Below are 17,070 nucleotides of genomic sequence, written 5' to 3' on the forward strand. Positions count from 1 at the left end.
CGCTACCGCTGGTAGCATAGCTCCTTAAGGTTACTGTACTGTGGCTTTCTGGGCTGTCTCCATTCTGCCATGAGCTTTTGCATAGGTACAAAAATAGTTCAAATATGATCATGCTCTGCCTCTCTTTCTTCATAGCTGCCAGTGGTGTGCTCAGCCTCTAAGATGTGCTGCACAAATTCTCATCTCCATGTTTCATGTACTTAAGCCCTAATCATAGCTTGTTCTTTAAAAACAAAAGTCCTTTACCAAGGAGAAATGAACAAGTGCATTTTTTATTTTTAAAACAGTGAAAATAACTTCCTTAAGCTTTGGTCCTTCCCTATTGCAAGTAAAGTTCAAAACCATTTTGTTAGTTTGAAGACTAGAGTTTGACTAAACACTTGGATATTATAGAGGAGAACATGGCACTGCACCATATGCAAGAGAGAACTTTGTTAGGTCACAGGATTAATTTTAACTGAGTTAGTCTCATTTTATTTTATTTTGAGTTTTGAAGTGAAAAATCTTGTTTTCTAAAGTCAAAAGAATTGCATTGCTTTTTATTACACTGTAAGTTTTTCTGGAAACAGCATTTTACTTCTATTGTTTCATTGTTTTTTTAAGAGAACAGTAATGCCATTGATTGCCGAGACATACACTAGTAACTCCTAATTCTGCTGCAATGTAATGTTGGTATTACAGCTGAATTGTCATCTTTGCAAGAACAGAGAAATGGGCCAAATTTGGTTTTAAGCCACCTGTAAATGCATCCCATATGTCTTAAGTGAGTCTTAAGCTCTAAATCATACTGAATTTCCATAGTATGTCGCACAACACACAACAGAAGAAAGGCACTTAAAGTTGGGTGTTCTTGAGGACACAAAGTGACAGGCGAGCACAAAGGGATAAATCCAAGCTCCCACACTTGGGGCTGAGGGCATTCTGGCAGCATTTGCCATAAAGAGCATCGTAAAGAGCCAGATCATGCTGAATGGCAGAATGAGAGAGGAAGATCCAGAATGCAAGTGGGGCAGAGAGGCCATGTGTAGTATCTTTCAGAATTTTCCGTAATTCATCTATATGCCTTAGAAGCATTTTGCTCCTCTTGCCAATGGGCTCACGCTAATGATGGCATGTGCCATTCTTTCAAGGAGAGGAGGAGTGCTACCGAGAGCAGAAAAGCACAAATGAACCAGGCAGTCACTCCTAAAATAGTGGAACTGGTGTTTTGCCACCGTGTAAGCATTGGTGTGGAAGGAATGTTTTAGATTATTTCAGAGTGAATAAAGGAGTAAAATTACACAGCTGGAATCCAAAATGAGAAGAGAAGTAGAGAAGTTGAGGCGGCTTCATTACTTGTTCTTTAAATGTTTTTGTTTCAACTGCCCAAACAGATACCCAGGAAGGTGGCAGTAGTAGAAGACACGGCACCTCCATGGTGAGTTCAGCTTCTATGGGTATTCTGCACAGCTCTTCGCTTCATGACTATACCCCTGTCAGTCGCTCTGAAAATCAGGATTCTCTTCAGGTATCTCCCCTAATCTCTTTTCCATTCTCTCTGCTTTGCTTGCCTTCCTGTGCTCTGCTTTTCTGTATCGTTTTGTTTCTCTGCAAATTTTCGTAATTCTTCGATGAGAAAGGGAGAATCTAGGACAAGAAAGTTATACATTCACACTGGTAAGTATTGCTGAACAATTGTTCTGTGCCGCTGTGCTAATGTCACGATAATCAGCTTTTAAATTCTGATGGCAACTGTAGAACTGTGTCAGTAAAAATTAATTCTGATAAACGACATGTAGCAATAATGAATGAATTTCAGACCTGAGACCAAATTACTTTTAACCCAAGATATGTTAACAGATGAAAGTTTTATTCTGAAAGCAACCTTCTATATTTCCACAGGCTCTGAGTTCTTTAGACGAAGATGACCCAAATATCCTGCTAGCTATTCAGTTATCTTTGCAAGAATCTGGCTTGGCCATAGATGAAGAAACTAGAGACTTTCTAAATAATGAGGCATCCCTAGGAGCAATAGGTACTTCTTTGCCTACAAGACTGGACTCTGCTCCCATAAGTATAGATAACCCAAGATCGGCATTGAGCAGCTCTGAGCTGTTGGAACTCGGTGATAGTCTGATGAGACTAGGTGCAGGCAATGATCCCTTTTCAGCCGATCGTCTTCATTCACACCCCTGCAGCGATACAAGAAGTGGATTATACTCAACATCTAGTGACGCGGATTCAAGCAGTCAGGATCCCAATACCAATGAAAATCTACTCGGAAATATTATGGCCTGGTTTCATGACATGAACCCACAGAGCATTGCTCTGATCCCCTCAGCAAGTACAGAAACAGATGAGGATTCACAGCAACCCAGTACTGAAGATGGGTCAGCAGGACAACCAAATCTTATAGACATAGGACTGGAGCCTCAGGAAGAGCATGCACTGTTTGAGGATGCACTCAAAAACGAAGGCAGAGGAACCCAAACAGAGGGGAGTACTTCTGAAGAAAACATTATTCCAGGTGAAACAGTATCACAAAGTGGTGATCGTACCAGGGAAGTAACAAGCAGCACGGATGCTTCAGAAGATATTTCAAGTCAGATTCCTCAGACCTCAAGTGAATGGATTGAACATGTGCACCTGGTATGAACAAGAATTGAAATTGGAGTAAATGAGTGGCAGTGACAGATGGTACAGTATGTGGAGTAAGCGTTACAGAGGCTTTGATCCACATAATTACAGCTCAGTTGTAACCACTGACGTAACAATGGATACTTAGGAGTTCTCTTGAATTGCAGTTCTTTACAATAATGTGAACCTTTCAAGGAATATCCTTTGCATTTAATTAGGTAGTACTTGCCTTTCTGCTCTCAAGAAAAAGGAATAAGTAGGTTTTACTCCACATTCCTAATACAGTGCAGCATCTGTTTACCCTTAGGTTGATGATCCTTAACTTGAAAGTACGGATTAAAGGCCTACACTGATTATTTTGTTTGTTTTTCCTAAGAAATAGTTTATTCCATTTTTTCAGAACTGATTCTTTCACCAAAATAATATTTAGTAATTCATTTGCATTTTGTTTTTGTTTTCCATAACTTTTCCTTACTCATTTTTCATTTTTGTTAGCAGTGTGAACTGAGGTATTTAATGCTTCTCTTTAGTACTGCTCCAGGAACAAGTTACAGGGGATCTACTTTCACATTAAAATCAAAGATTTTTTCATGTCTATTTACAGTCCAAATGTGCCAAACTGTGAATGGTTAGCTGGCTGTAGCCTAATGAAACAGTGCAGTGTTACTCTATCAAACTAATCCCACAGTTTTTAGTAGTGAAAGAAACCACTGGGTAGCATTGCTTCTCTAAATTTAACTGGCATGTATTGCCATGGTGACTGCATTTAATTAAATGTAGCCTGTATCTTAAGTTAATAAAACCTAATGCTGCTGTTAAACAGTTATTTTAAATATTAAAATACAGTTAGTTAGCAACAGCTATGCTGTATTTTAAGAGACACTTTAATGGAAGTGCAATCATAGCTCTTTGTTTTCATAATTCTACAAAGCATTCTATGCACTAATAGTGCAATTACTTTTAATGATAACATTTTATAAAAATATAGGAATACAGAATTTTCATATATTAGCCACTCCCACAATTAAAGTTCAGATAACACAGTTTGCTCAACATGTTACGGTGCCTTTGCCTAACCCAACTGGATAGTTGCCACAGTTAAACAAGTGATTCAAATTCAGTGTCTGTTCTGGAGTAACTATGCTATTAATTGCAAAGACCTCCATAAAACCACCCATGGCCTTGCCTTTACAGTAAATAACTAAATGTTCAGTCAGTGTTTTTGCATAAACAAAACACTGCTAGGTATCTGTTCAATTCACAATATTCATTTGCTCTGTGATTACTGTTTAGTGTAAAAACAAAAAAAAACCCTCTTCCTAGTTGTTGTACTGTGAAAAAAAAATGGTTTTAGATTTGCTTAAAAGCATCAGTCTACAGTTAGTTAGATACAATGGTACAGTATGTAATTACAACTAGAGTAAGTTGTTGAAATGACTGTTTTAATTACATATAATCAAAACCTGTCATAATACAAGGAAATTATATACACTCCATTTTAAGTTTTGCTTAACTGTTACCAGAGATTTGTTGATATGATATAAAAGTTTATTACTACTGAGTGTGTATAGGCAAGTGTCATGATAGCAAAGTTTATGTATTGATTACTGTGAGTTCAAATGAGTGTTTTGGTAACTAATTCATGCAAATCCTGCTTTTGAACCTTGCAGCCACAGGGTTCATATTAGTAAAAAAATGAAGTAAGAATATTTTACCCTTACCCCATAAAAAACCTAGTTCACTTTGCAAGCATCTTTAGAGAAAATGGAATAGAACGGTCTCAAGCCATTTTCCGACTTTTCCTCTAGCTGCCCTCTTAACATAATCATGAACTCTGGGACATCTTTGGAAAATATCTATTTTTAATCGTTCAGTGGTATAAAATCCTACAATCTAAAATAGTTCTTCATGAACTATCATCATGAATTGGTCTGAAAGTTGTTTAACTCACATAGCTTCCTTGAATTGTATTTTTTGAATAGAACGATTCTCACAACGATTGTGTGTATTGCATTGAAATGTCTTGCAAAGCTACAGTAAGATATGTAAGAGTGCTCTCTGTGAAGATAGTGAAATTTGTGGGTTCTGGTTTTTTGTAATTTGGTTAGGTTGTGCAGTATTATCCATTGTTTCTGTGTTACTCTTATGAGCATGAAATTACCCTATTAAATTTGTATTTTCTTGGTACTTATTTTAACACCATAGTCATTGACTTCACAATTCAAAAATAAAATTTGGCAAGACTATTTTGTAAACCTGTTAATTTTATAATGTAAAAAAATTAATCTAACCTTGAATTGTTATTTGCACTTTCATAGTCTATACTTGATACATTCCCACTTTATATACAAGTAGGATACTACAACCATGTAGATGTTTGGCCAAATGAATGCTGTTAATAATATGTAAAATTCTTTGATTAAACATTTATTACTTAAACTAACTCCGTTCTGTCTCATTACATCTTAGACTTACTGTAGCAGATTCTTAAGACTGATGACAGAAGTTTTTAGGATATATTCAGTCCTGTGCCAGATTAGCTGGGGGACCTACAAGTTGAATGTTTTCATTTGTAAATGTAAGATGCCTATATTCATTAAGTTTTAAAAACAAAATCTAAAGCAGACAATTTTGCTTGAATTGCTACCACCACATTACGCACTTGTTTTTAGTAAAGGAGTAGTGGTATGAAAGAGAGTGGGGGGACTAAGTGTTGAAGAAGATACCATTACTTAGATTGAGTAGAACTGATATGAGACTAAACCTAAACACTGCATATTAAGATAGAAATGAAATGTAGATACTGATCTGTTTGTTCAAGAAAACATTAATAGCCTGATCCTGCTGAGTTTTACCACTGAGTTCCAAAATTCTGCCACTTAATAATAACCAGTCTTCCTTAATACCAGGATATTCCAGGCTGCCTCTATATCTTAACAAGCAATAAACTATTCTGTTCATTGTTACAATAATTTAGTTAGCTTCCTCCAACAAGCATGCAAAAATCCTGGAGAGCTTCTAAAATTCAATGTACAAATTTGAGTTAGTTGGTTAGGGTTTGTGTGACACTATCCATCACCTGCTGCAGTGGTTTCACTGAATATGCTACTGTTATCAAGTACTGGGTTTTACTAAGATACTGAGCATCGTGAGAGGGAGATTTGTTTTTATGGCAGCTAGAGCATATTAATAGATATTCAAATCTAGACCATATTTTGTGAGGTGTTTTAAATCACAACATGCTTTAAAATTAGACACCCCCTCCAACCCAAGTTCAGAGGTCTGCTTGTCAAGCCTGATTTCACTGTTATCGTCTCCTCCTCTTTCCCTCTCCCAGCACACATCAGGCATCCCAAAATAATGCTCACAGGGGTTGGTAAGCATGGAAGTCAAACACAGATACAGGGGTAGCTAGTTACTTTACTAAAAACTGCAGACAAGCTGATCTGCTCTGAATTAGACAATATAACGATTATTGTCCCTGTTACTGTTGCAGGTCAGCCAGATATGGAAACTTGAAAGAGGTAGAGAAGCTAGTGAAGATGTAAAACTGAATATCAATTTACCATCTAGTCCTGTTAACCGAGGAGTAAAGCACAGGATATACACTGAAAGGAGGTGATGGATCCCCTGTAATTACTGCATGAGATGGGTTTTCTGTCAGTCTTTGCAGAAGGGCAAAGGAATGAATGAAGTCTTGACTTTCTGCGATGATACGCTTTCAGCCAACTTCAAAAAAATGCAAGTGTAGCATTTATACTATTGTCCAAATATATAACAACATAAAACAGTACAAGTAGTTCATAAAAACTTATTTAAAATACAATAATAGACTAAATAAAAAGTGCTTCCTAACGTCTTAACTGCAAAGCCCTGCTTTCCTCTACTCTTCATAGATACTTAAGGTTATATCTCACTAGCAAAATGTTAAAGCTAACTGTTGACAGGATGGTGTCATTTTAAATTATGCAGGTCTCGATCTTTACAGAACTCCTTTTTGTAGTGAAATATGAAGCTGAGAAGATTTTTTGTATGTATTTTTCTTTAGCCTTACACTTTGAAATTATGCCACAGTTGCCTTTTTAGGTCATTTGCAAGAAAATTCAAATAAATGGAATATAAGCAAGAAAATATTTAAGATATCCAGATAGAGGTTCAGTACTGCAAGTACATAGTCTTCAGCATTCAGGATAGTGATGTTTTCCTCTAAGCATAAGCCACATATCCACCACAAGATACTGCAAAAAAAAAGATGGAGGGGGTTGTCCTAGGGTTTTACATAAGGCCTGTTAACTACATAAAAATGATTCATCTTCCTGGTAGATTGAGATGTGTTTATGAGCCCAGATACTTTTCTACAAGCAACAGTGAACTTTACTGAAATTATTCATTGGTTATATTTTAGCCACTCCACCAGATCAATTTTATTCATAAGATAATCTCTCTGAAAAAAAGTCTTACTCAAACATTAGCATTTTTACTTCTGAAAAAAACACAGTCAATCCTGATATCTACCTGGACATGTTTAGGCATGGCAGTCCATGTAGCCAATGTCATCATCTTAGGGGTGTATACAAACAGCAACGTGAAATAAATTAGCTAGTCGAGCGTCACTGATACGTTTACAAAGAATACTACATGAATGTTACAGCAGAAACCTTTACTTTCTGCAGTTAAAAAAAAAAGATTATTTTGAAATTGGTCTCATTAAACCCCTTTATTTTCTGTCTGGGTGTCTGTGGAGTTTGAGGCTGCCCTTCTGACCATTAATGTCTTTATGTATGATGCCGCAGCTGACAGCCACTTAAAATACCCATTCCATTTCTATGAGTGTATATAGACAATGTTATTAAGCACTACAGTGCAAATTCTCTCTGACTATACTTCAGCCATCCAACCCGTTTCTCCACAATTTTATATGAATTTTCTCCAGGAAGGCAGATGAAATAGATTCTAAGTGAAAACCACTCTTGCTCAATCTGTACAGAGTGAGTACAATATACATGGCACAGAAAAAGAACCATCAGGATGTAGACCTTTATGATGTATATGTTTATTCATTATATAAAGAGAAGTATTAGATACCTAGATGAAACAACTTCCCTTTGATATACAGCCAGTCTCAACACATTTTTCTACCTTCTGCTACCCAATAGCTTTTCTCCTCGTAGCGTTAGAGCTTTAAATTAGATAAATGTGTGAGATAACACCAAAGATGCATTTTGAATAGACTATTAAAAAAAATACTTACTATACTAAAGGCCAGTGTTCTAGATATGGCATAAACTATTTGTTGCCACTGTTAAGAAAAAGGATGAAACATTTTTTTCATAAATGGTCTGACTAGCTCTGTAGACTTTCGGTGGAAATATTTACAATGAAACACAACAGCAATTAGTTATGTAAAGAAAATATATCAATCAGCTCATAGTTTACTATGACATTGCTACTTTCATGCTTATCAGCCCTTTTAAGTCTTCCTTGACTACAGGGCTTCTGCTATATCAACACAGCAGTCCAGTCTCATCTTTGAAGAAACCTAAGTGAAGTCAAATATGGAGGAGGGTAGTTCAGCGTTCATTCTCTATGTATTAATGACAATGTAGAGAAAGGATGAAGTTTACTTACGACAGGCAAAAAGGAATAAAACAGGGAATGTAAGGAAAAACCCAGACTAAACTGTGGAAAAATATTCTAAGTTTGAACTGGTTGCAGAAGGCAACAAATGCTGCGAAGTGCCCTGTGTCTTCGTGGCAAATGAAAAGAAGTATACTTGAGTGCAAGATGGCACAAAGAATGCCAAAGGCTGCTAGTACTGAGATCAGAACCAGGAGCATTCCAGTCACTACCATGAAGTCCCACTGGAGATGGGATAAAAATGAAACTCAGCTCAGTTTATGGCCTACCACAGCAGAGCCTTAGACCGAGACAAAAAGGTCACAGAATCATGCTTTGAGCCTGCCACCTTCCAGAAGTCCAGAAAGGTTTCCACAATGTCTCAGAAACAGGGACTCCTCATGCTTTATATAAAAGTAGAGCCATAGAAGCACTTGAGCACTACTTTAACCTTTCGAGCCCCACTACATTCTAAATCCTCTTCTCAATCATCTATACTTTTGCTAGGAGACACGTATCGACAAATGGGTCCCTGGTGCCAGCAAATTCCTCAGCCAGTGGCCTTTTCTGAAACCCAGTAGGCATCATTCCTCCAGCACACTTTCTGACAGAGCTAATGCAGCAACCAGCATGCTGTAGCATGACCACAGTGTACATGCACATGTGCCTCCAACTGCCTGCTGATTAAGACACTCCTCTAGAGGTCAGGTGCTTCCTGCTTAGGACCCTGTGGTGCTCAGTTTGAAAGTCTTTGACTAAGGGTCTTGAAGCCAAATTTTCCACACCCCTAGAGCATGTTCCCTGATCACAGGCCTATTTTGCTTTCTAATAAGAGTTTCTCCTTCTGTTCCTCTTGTATAAATAGATACACAGAGGCTCAAGCTAGAGATAATATGCAGTTACATCCGACAGTTTTGGACATTCACATAGGTTAGGTGACAGACCACCCAAAGACTGTGTGCTGCAACCTTTGATTTAGTTTTTGGAATTGGCATTCACATCTTCTATCCTCTGAAGGGCTTTCCTGGGGCAATTCCAAAGGCAGGGTGCAAAAAAAGCAGCTCTAGACAGTGTAACATAGTGCAGAAAAAAAAGGCAGCTGAGGATGCATCAGAAGTGTGTGTCAGCAGGGGATGCCTACCCCAGAAGAAAATTATATCAAAAAAATATATTCACTGATAACCCCAAATAACCTTTTAAGTGCAGCTGACTGAAAAGGACAGATTTTTTGCCACATTCTTGAAATCTAAGTAAGTGTAAAGAAGCCATTAAAAATGGCAATGGTAAATAACTGAAGTTGCTCTTCATGTAATATGAAATCTTACCAAACTGGCAGACCTTCTTTATATTTTTTTATCAATTAAATAATTTTTTGTTAATTGAAGTAAAAAATTAGGTAATTAACAAGGTAATTTACATGCACAGTGGGAATGTGCATGTTGTGCCATTAGGAATCAGTGCTGTCATGTTAGCTGATAATGGAGACATGAGAACATTATTTAACAAAAAACATAAAGAAAATGAACTTCCTTAGTCACAGTTCAACAGTAGTACCTACTTTTATCACTAGTACAAAGACGGACAATCCCAAAGTCACAAATGAAGTTGCACATAAGGACCACATCACTGCATCAACATCATAGAGGCTAAAAATTAAGTATAAACCTTACTTTTAGTGACATGCAGTTTAACTGGCACCACTAATTCAAATTCTGTTCAAAGACTTATGCTAAAACTGCTCCAAGCATTAGCCCCTCAAGAACCGTCTAAAATGAAGCAGAAACAGTAAGCTGTAAAGACAACCTGTTAACCAGAAAGCCTGTACTACAGGATTCCCATTTGCAAGCAGATAAAACAGTGATAAACTTGTCAACTGTTATTAAAAAAAAAGTTCTGAGAGCCTGAACTGATAAAATATGACAAGTGCAGAAATACTAGCTTTTGTGAAAAGGCATATTTTTGCTCTTACTGTGTCATACAAGCATTTTAGAGTAGATAATAGTTCTAAAAACAGATTTAGCATGCATTGAAAGATCAAAGTGGCTTTGATCCTGGTATGTTATTTCTGCCATGACTTGACCTAGCCATGTCCCACAGGTCCAAAAAATTAACACCTCAGAAAATCTGGAGTTAGTTCTTGGCTCTGTCATGAACTTGACTAAGTAAATAAGAAGTTGCAAAGACTTATGCATGTTATTCATGCAAGTAATACATCCTGTAATACATTTCAAGAATACCATCATTTCAAAGCAAATTTTAGCTACAGAAATCAAGAGAATAAAATGTGGTCCTCTCACAAGAGAGAAAGTAAGTACAGAACCTTAGTACAGGACCATGTGGAAATGCAAAGGGCACCAGTTAGTCAGGTTCATATCAGACTACAAGCACTTGCAGTGAATATATTTCCAGAGAAGCACTCCAGGTACATCCTCTGCAGCTGACTGTGAAACAGTGATGCACAGAAAATTAGAATAAAGGCTTCTTAACACATGCCCCATCAGAGTGTAGGTTAGCAGTAGGAAACTAACTGGAACCAATGCAGTTAAATCCACTGCAAAACAATTTATCTATTTAAGTAGGAGATGCACAGAGTGTGTATGGATATACACTACTTCTAACAAATAATTGACACACTCCTCAAAAGTTCCTAAGAAGAAATGATTCTGCACTGACAGCTAGTGTCACCAACACTCCCACTCCCCAAGTGGAGCCAACATGTTTTCGGCAGCTCTTTGTTCTGTCTATTTACATTTGAAGTCCCTCAGAGCAGGGACGGGCTCAGATGACTCCGAAGAGCTTGGTCAAGAGGGCCCAACTATTTTGATGCAAAAATTAAACAAAAATTAAGTGAAAATGACAAATAAGGGAACAAAGACATTGCTCATTTCAACAAAATACTTACAAATAATGCCAGTAAAATGAAATTAAATGGAACTTTTTGGCAGGTGTTGCCACAGCAGGCAAGCACGATGGCCAGAATAAAGATGGCTGGGCTAAAAGGAAGACCTTTTATTAGATACTTTCAATGAAACAGTTGCTATTATATAATATAAAGTGATACATCCAGTCATAATTTCATGTTCAATATGTACCGTAAGGTAAAGATTCAACCTCTGTTTTATTCAGTATATGACATATCTCTTCCTAGTAGCCAGATAGCATATACTCACATAAGAGAGTATGAAAACCAAGGATTCATGCTTATCCATCGTCTAAGTGTGAACCTAGGAAGAGACAAAAAGCACAGAAATTTTCAGTTCATACTATCCAGAAATAGATTATTTAAAATTATTTGGGCATGCTTTCCTTCCAGGCCTTTGTTGAAATATTATTTGCAGTTGGTATATTTACATTCCCACATAAGACTATGCTTACAAGCTGATTGCCATAAACTCCTGCTACTGACAGGACCACACTGGCCCTCTCCCTTAGCAGCTCTTCCCACTGTTTATTTCTGTCACCTTCTCTTCTGCTGCAACTAGCGCTCCCGCAAGCATGCAGGGCACCAGAACAGGGAACTGATGTACTGAACTATAAATCTCCCCACAAAAAAGACTCAACACACAAGAAAGCCAGCAGCAGCATAAGACAAGGGAGGAAGAGGACAGGCAAGCAGAGTGAGAGGGCACAGAAAAAGTCTGGTCATTTCAGCAACAGTGCAGATGACGTCTGAGGGCACCATGTCACCACAGAAACAGAGAGGGTATATTTGCAAAATTAGAAAAAAGCCAAGTTAGCACATTAACTACAGAAAGTCTTGCTCCCCTGACCTTCGAGCACCCCTGCATTAGCTTGCTAAAGAGAGAACTCTCTTTTCTTAATTCTGTCAGAGCAAAATGGGTGAATAGTGATTGCTCTAAATTTCATATTATAGGCAGAGCTAATACTGTAATCCATTAATTTTGCAAACTTTTCCTGTTACAAGATACATATTCCTGTGCTTCGTAATTTTGTTTGGCAAAGTGATCAGAGTGAAGTTTTATGTACCAACTGGCTTTACCTCCTGCTGAAAAATTCAGCCAACCACTTTTATGAAAGCTGTTATGAGAAGGTTTTGCCCACAAACTGTATTTTAGCAGATTTACCTTTGAGAAGCTCTAACATCCCCAAATTTTGGAGTAGGCCAGTGGAATTTAGGCTGCCCTTGTTTAAAAAAAAATATCCTTTTTGCTATCCTCTGAAAAAAACTATTTGAAATTGGCCATGCTTTTAGGCTTTAGAAAGGAGACAACAACCAGTTCGCATACAGATGGTAAAAACACATTGGAGCTGAACAGCCTAAATTCACAGAACCTGTATTACAGGCTCCTCAGAGCTCACATATGTGATAGGACTGTGCGTGCCCCTTTTAACACAGGGCTATGAAAGAAAACCAAGCGTTTAATGCCAATCGGGGATTGGGCCACCGACACGTAGGAACAGAGACTACAGTCTCTTCTGTGGTCTCGGTAATTTCCTACCCATAGAAGAAAGCACCTTGATTTCATTGCACAGATGACGACAATTACAGAAAGGGAAGAAATGAAGAATTTCTATCTGAACCGAGCAAAACAGACACAATGCTGAGATGAATGAGAAACTGTGATTGGACTAGGCTGGGCACAGAAACTGGACCAAGAGCCTTGCAGGCATGAGACTGGGTCAGATTATGGCTGGGAGGTAGTTGGCTGAGGCGGAAATATGAATGCTTGGTGGCAACTGGGAAGTGGCGTAAACTGGGACTTAAAACTAATGCAGCAGGGAATGGGGCAAACGAAGGGAAAATCGATACCTGGAGGCCCAGCAGGACAGAACTGAACGAGGTGGAATGTAAGGCGCCGCGTAATTCAGAGCAGGGCCTGGAAAGAGACAGACGGATCAGCGTGACAGCTGTGATGTGGGAACTGGTTGCCAATGAGAAGACAAGGTCCACAGTCCACAGAGGAACAAACTGGATCAAGAACTGTAATGAGACAGACCTTGATAATGGAATTAAGCCAGGAGCTGGGTAGGGAAGAGAGACGACTGAAAGAGCCTGTTCTCACAACCCCTCAGAGCCTGGAAAGGGATCTGTAAATTCTGACTCTGCTCAGCCTCTGCGGCCCTGTGGCAAAGCACCCAGGACAGCCCCGGCAGGCCGTCCAGGGCCACATGTCTCTGCGGTGGGCCCACGGGTTCCAGTGCTTGTTTTTTCAATTTAGTTTTTTATTTAACATAGAAATTATTCACATGTGTGTTAACTACATTAAAGGAACATGAGGTTGCGAAGTCAAATGCTAGAATTAGATGTACGCATTAAGACTCACCCCTAGATTACAAATTTACATACTATTTTTTCCACGTATGTGCACTTTTTAATGATCTGTAGATGGCAAAGTATTAGTATCCTTCCTGTTCACAGGTAGCTGAAGACTTTATTTACTTACTGCATATTATTCAAGTTTGGCAGTGAAGACCAGAGTATTAATTTCTTCACCAGCTCTCCTGATCTGCTCAAGCAGAGAGATGAACTTAAAGTTTCCACTGACTTTCAGTTACCTAATCTGACAAGACTACAACCTAATCTTTCATAGTTCCTAGGATTACATAGTGCTCCACATGTTCAGAGCACAGTTCCCCCTGATTTTGAAAACAGGTTTACGTGCTCATCAGAAATGCAAGGCAATGCCCACTGGTTCAGAAATGGCACCTCAAAGCAAGGCCAAAGCAGTGGATGATTTTGGTATAACTGACTTTCTCAGTATCACCCGAGGAGCTCCATGCCAAAGGCAGGTACAGGATACAAACATTCAGGGCAAGTTCAACTACTTCAACCATGAGACGGTCTTTTGCTTCTCTGAGATGCCCTAACTCATGCATTACACATGCCAGGAGCAAAGAATAATTTTCTTCACACAGTTCTAGTTCATTTCTTAATTTGGTTGTGAAGAGCACTCAGGAATGGTGTGGGAGAAAACAAACGACTGTTTGTTCCATGGCAGAACTTAACAAACTAATGTTATAGGATGGCTAAGAGCAATGATGTTTTTGAACTGCATCATAAAAATTGTTACTGATGAATACACAAAGGAAAAAACACACCAACATACCAGTAAATGAACAGGCTGACTATACCAACAGTAACCCCCAGCTGAACTGCCAGGATGAGATACACATTACTGATGAAATATAAAAACCATGCACGCATTGTTTCAAATTAGATACCAAAAAACCCAATAATTATCTTTTTTTCCCCTCAATTATATCACATAACTTTAAAATGACGGGATGGAACAATTCTAGTTATACTATTAGGTACTGTAAATAGCTACAGAAGTGGAGCTAGGCAGACAGATACATGTTTTGCAATACGTTACAACATCTGGTATTCAGAGCACAACTAAGATGTGGGCAGTCCTAAACAGGAAGGATACCTTATTCTTAGATTTCTTTATAACATGCAGTGTGTTAGTAAAGTAAATGATTTGCATCGTCTTGTAAGACAGAAACTGATAGAAGTACCTTCTGTAACTATGAAAACAGTGAACAGAATAGATGAAACGGGAAACAAAAAAGATGATCATACAACTTCTTATGAAGTTACCTTGTACAAATTAATACACCACACCATACCGTTTATTAGGTTCCCGTCTCATTCCTTAAGATGTGTAGAATACACTCTAGGAACCGCAGCACATTTTAACTGTCTATCACTACTGCTGGAAACACAGAAAGCCTGCGTCTACAAAGTGCTTTTTAAAGTTAGTGCCCTTTGAATCATTTCTCCCCAGATTTTCCCTCGCAATTTTTACAGTTCAGGGTAAGAATTCCCTTTCCTCTTACCTCTGTGGATGGTCTGTTCAGAGAACTGGCTGGTGAACTTTGCATTGCTGCATTCAGTAGGCTTTTCATGGCTTTTTGCTGCAGCAGCATTAAGTTCTGGAGAACCACCTGGCAGCAGCTGGCGGGCCGATGGAGGTGACCCAGAATTATGCTCATTCAGAACAAAAGATGAAGCACCTGCTTGGAAACAGCCTCTTCTCTAATGCTTGACTGGAGGGTACTTCCTATCAGACACAGATTCCTCCAGCCCTTCACCTCATGGATATTTAAACAATCCATGATGTTCTGCGCCTTGGTGGTTAGAGCACATTGTTGGCTCTATAGTGAAAGGCAACTATACATCTGGTAGAGGTGTGGCCAGGGGCCTGAACAACCAGATTAGAAATGCCACTTCTTTGTCTGCTGTTCAGTGCCAAGTCTGATGTGGGTAGGAGCAGCCACTAGGCTGGATGGTACAGTTAGCACCGTGCCTGTTTCTTGTGCTCTGACAGTGCCGAGAGAGGTGCCAAACTGCTCAACAGTATCAAGACTGAGACACTACCAGATGTGCCCTGAGCAGCTCTTAAACCCTTTATGATGTTTACTGCTGGATGCAGAGATGAAATGCTTCCCCAGTTAGAAGCAGACCGCGTGGAGGTTCAAGGGTATCGCTCTGGGACGTGACTAGATCCACAAAAGGACCTGGATATCTGTCTCACCAGATGCTTCCTCTGCGGACACCATTGAGAGACAGCCACTGAAAGGATTTTTTCACACAGGCAACAGGCCAGCTGCCACTCATCACTTGGCTGAAATATAAGTGCATGAATTTGAATGATGAATATGGCACAAAGTAACCATGAAACATTAAAGTAAGAAAAAGGAGAAAACAATGAGATATGCCTCAGAAAAGAGCTTCCACATTCATTGGAAGAAAGCAGATTTACTTCCCAGCTGTAGCTGAGCTTAAACCGTGCAAAATTCCTCAGCTAAACAAGGCATTTCTGAATTATGGACTGCAGTCCAGCAATCGCCTTTTGACCCACCTCAGCTTCAAAGGAGTCCAGTTCTTCTGAGGAGAATCAGTTAACTGAAGAGGATTATCGAAATACTGTCAAATCTGGGGACCTAGAGAGGGGCACACAAAGAGCAGAACAAACAGCCAAAGTCCTGAGACTCCCCCCAACCATCAGATATTCAGCAACTCTCAGAACATTTCAGCAACTGCCTACATACAGAGTTAAATATGAAATAATAATAATAATAAAATGCTAACTTTGTTGGGTGTAACTAAAGTAAAAGGCAGGCAGTTTTCAGTTTTGACAGAATACCCTAACGCCTGCTCTTTCCATCGCCTTTCAAGGCTGGGAGTAATGAAACACGACTGGCAGTAAACCCTGAGCTTCCACTGTGGTAGCTCCAACGGCCTTTCACAAGGCCATTAGTGTAATCATACTAACTGCGCTGTAATCTGAAGGTGTCATTTTACTTAAATGACAGACATTAATGAAACTGCACTGTGATTTGTCAAGAAATACTGAATTAAAACTCTTTTCTGCCAACATTACATAAATATGGTTGGCTGAACCCCGTTGAAAGAGCTTAAATTAACACATCAAACCAGCAAGTTTCTTAGACCCTGACCCTTTTTTTTCTAATCATTGTTTAATTTAACCGTTATGAAAGAAGGCAGTGATGAGCTGTTCTCCATGTCTGCTGAGGACAGAAGAAAATCAGCCCAGTTTGCACCGGAGAAGGTTTAAAAGCAAAAAGCGCGCGAGCACGAAGGATGAAGGGTCAGTGTGCGACGCGCGTGGCCAGCTGCGCGGACACTCGGTTCTCAACCTCAGCCCGGAGATGCAGCCGCAGGGGTGGCCTAGGCCCACGACAGCGGCACCCGGGCACAAGCCGCAGCGGCAGCTCCCCAGCATCGGAAAGGCGGCTGCAAGGCCGCCTCGACCTCACGGCGAGCGGGCAGGGGGGGCGGCAGCCGCGCGGCCCCGGGCGATGCCGCCGCCACCCGCCAGGGAGCGGGTAACGGCGCCAACGGCCGCCGCC

General features: G+C 39.4%; 1 protein-coding gene and 1 long non-coding RNA gene across 5 annotated transcripts in view; one reads left to right on the forward strand and one right to left on the reverse strand.

Moving 5' to 3' along the window:
- The window catches only part of ANKIB1 (ankyrin repeat and IBR domain containing 1), a 99,573-nt gene extending 94,514 nt beyond the window's left edge, over positions 1-5,059 (forward strand). For 3 of the 4 annotated variants that reach the window (XM_064506057.1, XM_064506058.1, XM_026098565.2), the window contains exons 19-20: positions 1,374-1,507; positions 1,882-5,059. In XM_064506057.1, the coding sequence (XP_064362127.1) occupies positions 1,374-1,507; positions 1,882-2,634 (887 nt within the window). In that variant the 3' untranslated portion in view covers positions 2,635-5,059. The remainder of the gene's footprint in view (positions 1-1,373; positions 1,508-1,881) is intronic. The other variant, XM_064506059.1, reaches the window with a different exon arrangement.
- Positions 254-17,049, reverse strand: LOC112982306 (uncharacterized). Its single transcript, XR_003258958.2, has 4 exons — positions 16,059-17,049; positions 13,004-13,070; positions 11,403-11,456; positions 254-1,626 (listed from the first exon to the last, which is right to left on the reverse strand). It is a non-coding gene; the product is annotated as an uncharacterized LOC112982306 (long non-coding RNA).
- Positions 17,050-17,070: the final 21 nt, after the last annotated feature.

This window comes from Dromaius novaehollandiae, chromosome 2 (genome assembly GCF_036370855.1).
Source record: "Dromaius novaehollandiae isolate bDroNov1 chromosome 2, bDroNov1.hap1, whole genome shotgun sequence".
Taxonomy (NCBI): Eukaryota; Metazoa; Chordata; class Aves; order Casuariiformes; family Dromaiidae; genus Dromaius; species Dromaius novaehollandiae.